At 43.0% G+C, this 9,649-nt stretch overlaps 1 protein-coding gene across 3 annotated transcripts in view; it reads left to right on the top strand.

The window, feature by feature from the left end:
* The first annotated feature begins 1,874 nt into the window (after positions 1-1,874).
* UBA3 (ubiquitin like modifier activating enzyme 3) overlaps positions 1,875-9,649 on the top strand; it is a 43,460-nt gene continuing 35,685 nt past the window's right edge. The window contains exons 1-2 of one of the 3 annotated variants that reach the window (XM_040359204.1): positions 1,885-1,980; positions 2,076-2,114. In XM_040359204.1, coding sequence (XP_040215138.1) covers positions 1,961-1,980; positions 2,076-2,114 — 59 coding nt within the window. In that variant the 5' untranslated portion in view covers positions 1,885-1,960. Of the gene's footprint in view, positions 1,981-2,075; positions 2,136-9,649 lie in introns of all 3 variants that reach the window. The other 2 variants (XM_040359203.1, XM_040359205.1) reach the window with 2 other exon arrangements.

Below are 9,649 nucleotides of genomic sequence, written 5' to 3'. Positions count from 1 at the left end.
TCAAAAGCTTGTATGATCCCTGGCGGGCGGGTGTCCCTATTATATTTGCAACTGCATGCGACAATGTTTGCCTCCCATCTTTGGTTGCTTGGATAGTGACACAACAAAGAATGACACTGTGGCCTGGTCGACAGCATTCTAGCAACCAATGTGTCCATAGGTGAGTGCACCGAGTGTGCCAGGTGTGCTTGGGCACACCTTAATCACCCTATGTGGCGCAGATACCCCCTGATGTTTCAGCAAAGCCCCCTTAATGGGGCTCCTAAAAAATGTGTAAAAAAATAAAAAACAGAATACAATTATAAAAAATAAAAGTAAAAACTACTGACACTGTCCCACTGACACTGTCCACTGCTCTACTGACACTGTCCACTGCCCTACTGACACGTCAGTTTTTATACACATGCATGTGTTTGAGCTCTGAGAAGCACACCCTAATGCAATAGGCTGTGCACATCTATGTGTGTCATTGGTTGCTAGGATTCAATTGATTGGGTGGCACAGCATTATTGGTTGCTAGTATGCAGGTGACTGGGCTGCATAGCATTATTGGTTGCTAGGATGCAGGCGACTGGGCTGCATAGCATTATTGGTTTCTTGGATGGTTTCTTGGATGCAAGTGACTGGGCTGCACAGCATTATTGGTTTCTTGGATGCAGGTGACTGGGCTGCACAGCATTGTTGGTTGCTAGGACGCAAGTAACTGGGCTGCATAGCATTATTGGTTTCTATAATGCAGGTGACTGGGCTGTGTAGCATTATTGGTTTCTAGGATGCAAGTGACTGGGCTGCACAGCATTATTGGTTGCTAGGAGGCAGGTGACTGGGCTGCATAGTATTATTGTTTGCTAGGATGCAGGTGACTGGGCTGCACAGCATTATTGGTTGCTAGGATGCAGGTGACTGGGCTGCACAGCATTATTGGTTGCTAGGATGCAGGTGACTGGGCTGCACAGCATTATTGGTTGCTAGAATGCAGGTGACTGGGCTGCACAGCATTATTGGTTGCTAGGATGCAAGTGACTGGGCTGCATAGCATTATTGTTTGCTAGGATGCAGGTGACTGGTCTGCACAGCATTATTGGTTGCTAGGATGCAAGTGACTGGGCTGCATAGCATTATTGGTTGCTAGGATGCAGGTGACTGGGCTGCACAGCATTATTGGTTGCTAGAATGCAGGTGACTGGGCTGCACAGCATTATTGGTTGCTAGGATGCAAGTGACTGGGCTGCATAGCATTATTGTTTGCTAGGATGCAGGTGACTGGTCTGCACAGCATTATTGGTTGCTAGGATGCAAGTGACTGGGCTGCATAGCATTATTGGTTGCTAGGATGCAGGTGACTGGGCTGCATAGCATTATTGGTTGCTAGAATGCAGATGACTGGGCTGCACAGCATTATTGGTTGCTAGAATGCAGGTGACTGGGCTGCATAGCATTATTGGTTGCTAGGATGAAGGTGACTGCGCTGTACTGCATAATGTCATTGGTTGCTAGGTAGGATGCAGGCTCAGTGATGCAGCAGGGTAAGGTTTGTAAGTTTCAGTGAGGAAGGAGTGGACACATCTACCCCTGAGAAGACGGTCACCTCAGTTTGCCTCTATGGCTGCACTTTTCTGCACACACACCAACCCCCCTCCCTCTTTAATAATAACTGCCAGCAATGTTTTGTACACTTGAATTTAGTTCAATTTTTATGGACCATAAGTAATTTATTTTCTACCTACATTTATTTCTATACATGAACACATAAAAACGGGCCATGGAAGAGGAAACAGAACACAGAAGCCGCACTGCATTCTCCTGGCATACAGTGGTCGCTCAAACTGTCTGTTGTTAATAAAGTTAGTTTAAAGAAATCAAAAAAGACGGCTTGGAGCCGCTTGTGGCCTGTCTGCGCGCTGGCCCCGCCCCCTCCCGAGGCCCGGTGCACTGTGGGAAGTGACAGGCTCAGGCGAATATGGCGGATGCTGAAGAGCCGTGAGTATCCGTGTGTGTGTCCAGCTAGGGTCCCCTCTGTGTCCCAGGCCGGGAGGGGGTGAGACCCTTCTTTTATTCTCTCTCTCTCTTTTTAGGGAGAAGAAAAGAAGGCGGATAGAAGAGCTCTCTGACAAGTTAGTGCTGGCACAGGGGAGGTGTTAGAACATGAACAGAGGAAAGCCCCTCAGACAATGCCCCATAGGGGAGACAGGAGAGAGGCGGGGCCACCTGTCATTCACGTGACCTGTGCACCATCACCACACTGAGGAGCACATAATACTGACCAATGGGGCTTCACTGGAGCGTGCAATGATTGGTTCATTTTAAGGATATGTCCACCTAAACTAAAATGTGTGTCAGGAGGGTTACTTTGTGTTTCTTTTGTTTGTTCACACCACCTCAGTGCACCCGTGGTAATGACACGTGTTGTGTCAAGGCGGCCCACCCCTGTGATGTCTGATGCACCACAAACCTTGTATATGTACTATTTATTTTTGTAGTGTAGTACAGTATGTGGTATGTTGTTATCGTGCGTTGCAATCCCCTCCCCCTGCTGTACTTCCCTCCAATCATCCCGAGCCGTCAGCATCTCCGCAGCCGGTGGAGCTTGAAATCCCCGCTCTTCTCTTAAGGATGGGCGCAGGCATGTTCGCAGCTCCACGTGCCCGCCCGCCCGCCAGGAAGCTCACACGTCGCTAATCACAGGCAGTGAGACATTACCCAATCATGGCTGCGCAGATCAGGAAATGTCTCAGTGCCTGTGATTAGCGCTGCGTAGTGTAAGATTCCTCAAGCACATGGAGCTGCGAACACGCCTGAGCCCATCATTGCTCTTCTCTGTCAGTGCTTCCAGAATGGACCAGATTGATTATGATTGGTCAGCACTACCCATGTGACAGTGCACACCGATCTGAATCGATCTGGTCCATTCTGGAAGCGCTGACAGAAAAGAGTGGAGATTTCAATTGCCCAACCACTGGACCGGCTGCAGGGTGCTGACCGCTCAGGATCGCCAGAGGTAATACAGCAGAGACCAGGGGGGGTGGGGAGCGTGTCTGGTGTTAAGGTGTAACTAAACCCAGGACCCTGCATTCACTATATCTTCTCCCACAGTGCACAGAATGCAATTATTTTAGTAAATATGAATGGCTAAATACCTTTTCTTATCAGCAGTATATAGCAGTCTTGTGACGTCTATTAGTGTCAAGCAGAGCACTGGTTAAAGCTTGTAGGAGGAGTGTTCATTCTCCTCTGATTGTCCTATGAGGCTGCATGACCCCTTACCCTCTGTCTGGACAGTGCTGATTGGCCTGGGTCTGATCACATGAACTCCCGAGAAAAAAATAAAACTCTCTAGCAATACACACCAAACTGAGCATGTGCAGAGTGACTCCAAAGGCTCAGTGCTATCAGCAGATGTATTGGGGACAGTGGAAGAACAGCCTTTTTTACACAATGCAGAGGATTAACCCCTTAGGTTCCCCAGTGAGTATAACAAACATGCTTTACTGCATATACAGACTGATTGTACTGTTATGGGTTTAGTAACAAGCTGGATCAACATAATTGCGTATAAAATATCTCTACAATATCATTCACTTAGAGAGAAAAAAAACACAAGCATTTGGGTTACTTTTATAAGTTTCTCTGCAGTTCACCTTCAATGTATGTGGAGGTGGGAATGGCCCCTTAAAGCGGAACTTCAGTCATTTTTTTCAACTTTTCCATCTATTAAATCTTCTGCTCTTGTTGTTTTAACTTTGGATAGTAAAACATTGTTTTTTCTGCCAGTAAATACCTTATACAGCCCATTTCCTGTTTCTTGTCTGGAGAAAAGCCTAGTCTCATGACATCATGCACAGCTCTCTCTGTCTCTCTCTCTCGTTTGCCAAGAAAAGAGGGGGGATGAGTCATAAGAGGGCCAATCAGAGGTACAGAGCTGGAGGTGTGCCTCTGTGTAAATCCAGGAAATGAGCAGGCAGCATCTAAAGCTGCCCACAGTTAAAATGGCAGCAGCCAGACTTGGTGGAGGGAGATTTCTGCAGCATATTTGGCAAGTACAGAATCACAGTATATATAAAATAATATGCAAAGTGGTTGGAGGGAAGCTTCAGAATGGCAGACTGCAGTTCCTCTTTAAAGGAGAACTGTATTTGTAGAACCGTTACACTCATTGGCCTTGCGTCCTCAGGCCACTGGGGGGGGGGGGGGGTAAACGCAGAGCTCCACGTCCTGTCAGAGGAAACAGATGCTGTGTCCCTTGTACATAGGGATGCAGCATCGGTCACCTCCCCCCAGTCAGTCCCCTCCCCCCACAGTAAGAATCACTCCCAGGATACACATTTAACCCCTTCCTTGCCCCGTAGTGTTAACCCCTTCCCTGCATGTCACATGTATACAGTAATCAATGCATTTTTATAGTACTGTTCGCTGTATAAATGTAATTTGGTCCCATGTGTCAAAAGTATCCGATTTGTCCGCCGCAATATCGCAGGCCTGACAAAATTCGCAGATCGCTGTATTACTAGTAAAAAAATAATAAAAAAAATGTCCGAATTCGATCCCCTATTTTGTAGCCACTATAACTTTTGCGCAAACCAATCACTACACGCTTTTTGCGATTTTTTGTTTTTTTTTTTTTTTTTTTTATTATTTTTTTTTTTTACCCAAAATATGTAGAATACGCATCGGCCTAAACTGAGAAAAAATGGGATATTTATTATAGCAAAAAGTAAAAAATATTGTGTTTTTTTTTTTTTAAATTGTCGCTCTTTTTTTGTTTATAGCGCAAAAAATAAAAACTGCAGAGGTGATCAAATACCACCAAAAGAAAGCTCTATTTGCGGGAAAAAAAGGACGTAAATTTTGTTTGGGAGGCACGCCGCACGACCGCGCAATTTTAATTTAAAGCGACGCAGTGCTGAAAGCTGAAATTTCACCTGGGCAGGAAGGGGGTATATGTGCCCAGTAAGCAAGTGGTTAATCTGTATTAAGAATTTTTGAATTCTGTACAATTTCGGCCTGTGAAGCAACAGAAACATTAGGTGTGTGTTCTTTAGCAATCTGTTGCTGGAGACTTTTAATCAGCAAGTATGACACAGCACTTTGCTAGTCATTATTATTGTAGTTAAAAGGGTCTGACTATCCAAAAGATATAACTTTATCCCACCAGACACAAACCTACCTACAGACATCCAGGATTCTAATAAACGATTGTAGTACATATTCTTTAACTAATAATAAAAAAAAAATTAACAAGAAGGTCAGCTGCAAAGTATTTTATACCTGATGGAGCGAGTGCATGGTAAAAGTCCTGATTGCTTATTATTTAAAACGATTAGATATCAGCACAGAAGATTCCCTATAGCAGTGATGGTGAACCTTGGCACCCCAGATGTTTTGGAACTACATTTCCCATGATGCTCAACTACACTGCAGTGTAGTTGAGCATCATGGGAAATGTAGTTCCAAAACATCTGGGGTGCCAAGGTTCGCCATCACTGCCCTATAGTATGTGGGGAAGGATATCTGTTGGTGTGCTGAGAATGGGATCATCAGTGAAGCTCTTCATTCTTCAGAGGCTCAGGCAGAATGTAGACATTTTTCTTGTCCTCCTTTGATGTTGAGTGCTACTAAGTTACAAGAAGGGTAGGAGTGTCTGTTATTGGGGATGCGCATGATTGGACAGACGCCAATGTAAACAAGCTAGGCCTAAGATGGCATTCTGAGCTCTGAAAACAGAAAATTCAATGCTTTTACTTTCTGTCATTTTCTTTTCCTGGTGCTGATAAATGGCAGCATACATATGGTTGAAGCTCCAACACCCCATTCAACCCACATGACCTACCATAACTCTATAAAAAATTACAGTAGAACTATAAGAAAAACTTTATACATTTTGGATAGGGTAACCAATGGAAGGTTACCATTGTCTCATTGGGGAGAGTTCTCTTCACTTCTTGCTCCAAAGCTAAAACATAAAGTGAGAAGAAATCCCTGAACATTAACGGAATCAGAACTGGTGTCCCTACTGGAAGATGTCTCCTCTTACATTTCTGGGTACAACCCAAAATTTGGGATTTTTTTTTACTTTCAATGATAATGGTAAAAGGGAGAATTATCCTCTCGGTTTTGTCCCAAACAGGGACGTGGACAGCAATAAAAACTGACAGGTGTTCTAATCCCTCTCCACCCTATCCAAAACTGAAATAAAAGTTTTGTCTTTAGTTATACTTTAGTTAGTCCATAGCAGAACCGTTATTAAAGCGGGGGTTCCCCCTAAAAAAAATGTTTTTCTTTATCTACAATCCCATCCAGCATACTAGCGTCAGCTATAGTATGTTTTTTTTTTTTTTGTTTTTTTTTTGCCGCTGTATTTAGGCATTCCTATGGAGTAGGTGTTCCTATGAAGAGGGGAACATTGATCATCCGGCTATGGCGCGTCACGCGTTCCGAAAATAGCCGAAATAGGACTCGGATATATACGGCGCCTGCACAGTCAGCTCCTAGTCTGCCGTATAGCGCCGTGAAGAGCCGAGTCCTACTCCGGCTATTTTCGGAACGCGTGGCGCGCCATAGCCGGACGTCATTCATGTTCCCCTCTTCATAGGAACGCCTACTCCCCGCGGGAGTCTGAAACGAAACTAATGGATTAAACGGTAAATACAGCAAAAAAAAACAAAACATACTATAGCTGACGAGTATGCTGTATGGGATGGTTCATAGATGTTTTTTAGGGTGAACCTCCGCTTTAAGCTAGACAATGGTTCCCATTCATAAAACTTGAAGTAAATAATTGTACATTTGTCGCTTTTAGAAACTAATTATCCAGCAGCTGTATCTCAGAGACTGGAGAGAGTGTAAAAGGTAACATTTTATTGGTTAGTATGGGCAGTTTTTATAAATCGGCCCAGAGATAGACCGCTATTATGTACTTAAATCACAAAGTACCTCCAGCATTTTTGTTTAGGTGGATATATTTTGTTATACTGATACAGTATTAATGCTCTGTTATTTTCCTTTATGTATTTTTGTTGTTTTCTTAATTTTTTTACAACTTTCTGTATGTTTTCCTTTCTGTTTTCCCCTTGTTTTAAAGCTGTTTAATATTTTGAACTAGCTCAGCTTTTTAAAATGACTTAATTTTTTTTTTTATTGGTAATAATAAAAAACACAATAATTGGCTTTTATTACTCCGTGTTAAAAGTAAGTCTTATTTTTTCTCTTAACATCCCAATGTTTTAGAATTATTCAGTTAATGATTTTTAAACAAGTATATAGGTAAAGGTTTCTGAGACTTATCAGAAAAAATGGCTTACTAGAGACGCATTGACCATATACCTGCTGAACTTTTTTTTTTAATTGTTTTTATTAAGGTATTTTCAATGTTGTTGAGATACAAAACAGGGCCATAGGGGCATTCCCCGGCCAATCAATGCACGTAGCAACGTGCACAAAAAGTAACAAAATAAAAGAACAGACATAACAGTTAACCTCACACCATAACTCTAGGCATGTCTAACTAAACACTACCTAAACACCTCTCGGGTTGCACATATCAGGAATACAAAAGGAGCTATTGCATCTTGCAGAACCTCTTCCCAATATCCCTGCTGAACTTTAGTCGGCTTATAAATACAACTTTTGAGTGCCACTCATATAGTAGGGATCTATTCTTCTATCACTATAGGGAATATATAACTTATGTACTTAAAACTTTATATATGTTATAACTTAAAGCGGAGTTCCACCCACATAAGCATGTTTACAGGATCCGCTTCTGAACAGCAAACTAAAATATCATTGTGTATTTTGTTTTGTCCCCCCCCCCCTCCCCCTAGCTCTCTGTACCTTGTTGCTAGGGTGTATAATGTTTTCTTCCTCCCTCCGGGCCGCGGTGTTGTACATCAAATTCCTGTGGTGCCTTGGCTCCTGGGAGATGTGTGTTGTCATTCCTAGGAGTCAGTGGGCTAGATCAATAGATTAGGTTGCCATCACAACGGGGCAGGAACTTCCGCCGTTGTGGAGACAACCCGTGCGCTGCGCTGTTTTACGCACATGCGCGATATTGGGAGGTGCATGCTGGGTCACCAGCATCACCTTATCCCGGAAGAAGACACTAGTGGGCTTCACATGTCCACAGTTAAGATGGGTGTGCGCTGACAAGTCAAACGAAAGGTTAGTTTGAATGAAAAATACTGAAATAAGATGGCGACTTTGCATATAATTAGCTTTTTGGAAAGTTATTATTAAGGGTGGAACTCCGCTTTAACATATATATATATATATATATTGTGTATATCATTTATATAACCTAATATAATAACTTGCATGCCTTATTCCTCTCTCTAAAAGCCGATGTTCTTCTCTACTTGCTTTCCTGCCTTCTAATATGGGTTGGCCTTTTGACGTCCTAACTTGCATTGCAGGACAGCTGGTCCTGCATTATACTTCATGGCGTTGGTGAGGCTGCAGCTGCACAACCAGAGAAGAGGCGTACCCCCTTATATTTGAGGGTCATTTAAACATCCCCTAATATGAGGGACACCCAGACATTATTTTTTATAAGCTGACTGGAGTTCAGAATTTGAAAATTTGGAGTGAAGTTCTGAATCTGGCCTAAAACAGAGAAAGCAGCAAGGTTTGGACTTTACAGCCCTTCCCCATTTGTAGAAGAGCCAACATGGATTGCCATGTGGTTAAAATGAAATACCGACTTTCCATAGTCCGTATGCTAGACATACATGCTAGACGCATCCTCGTAGCTTTTGAGTGCAAAACAGATCAAGGCAATCGACCATAAAAAGTTGTTATAAATTTATATGGCAGGTATGTTGATTGACTTGATTTGATTAAAGTCCATGTAAACCCAAACCAAATGGCATTTAATTTGCTTTAGCACCTTGTAACATAAACCCCCTTGGCCTTTTTTTGTGCTGGTTTCACCATTTTTTGCATCTCAGTGCTTTGTATTGTCTCCAGCTCCTCCACCCGTTTCACCTTTCTGCATTTTAGCTGGTGGGGCGCTGGGGGTAGGTGTAGGAGCAAAGAGCAATAGAGCATTAGTGGGCAACCTTGTCACTCCAGCTGTGATGGAACTACAAATCCCATTATGCCTCTGAGCCTTGCCTGTGCCTGTCTGTCCTGCATTGTCTCATGGGACTTGTAATCTTCCTACAGTTGAAGTGCTGAGGTTGCTTACACCTGCAGTAGAGTCCATGCTCTGGGGCTGCTGACATCACATCCATGAAGGCGGCACAGAGCAGCAGTCTCCGGGTATTTGGATGTCCACACAAAGGAGGGATTTCCAGGTCACTATAACCATAAAAATGCATATTCAATTTTATAAAAAGATTTTCGTTAAAAAGGTCTGGCGACAGGGTCTCTTTAATCTCCTTATGCAATCAAAATCTGGTTGAAGTTCCTAGAAATCTGTGTATGACCAACGTTGGCGATTTATAGCCTTGCTGCAATGCAGGGAAACTTTAGGACACGTCTTTGATTTGTTTTCTGGATAGCTTATAGACGTCCTTTACAGAAACAGCTCCAGAATTTTAAAATGTTTGATAGTTTGTCCCTTTCATTCCTTTACGGCTATATTCTCCTCTGCTGTAAATCTAAATCTTTCTCTCAGCTCTTTATTATAAAAGTAATATGAACTCGATCACTT

The sequence above is a fragment of the Rana temporaria genome, chromosome 7 (assembly GCF_905171775.1).
Source record: "Rana temporaria chromosome 7, aRanTem1.1, whole genome shotgun sequence".
In the NCBI taxonomy this organism is placed as follows: Eukaryota; Metazoa; Chordata; class Amphibia; order Anura; family Ranidae; genus Rana; species Rana temporaria.
The sequence above is the reverse complement of the archived record's forward strand: the minus strand, read 5'-3'. Positions and strand labels throughout refer to the sequence as shown.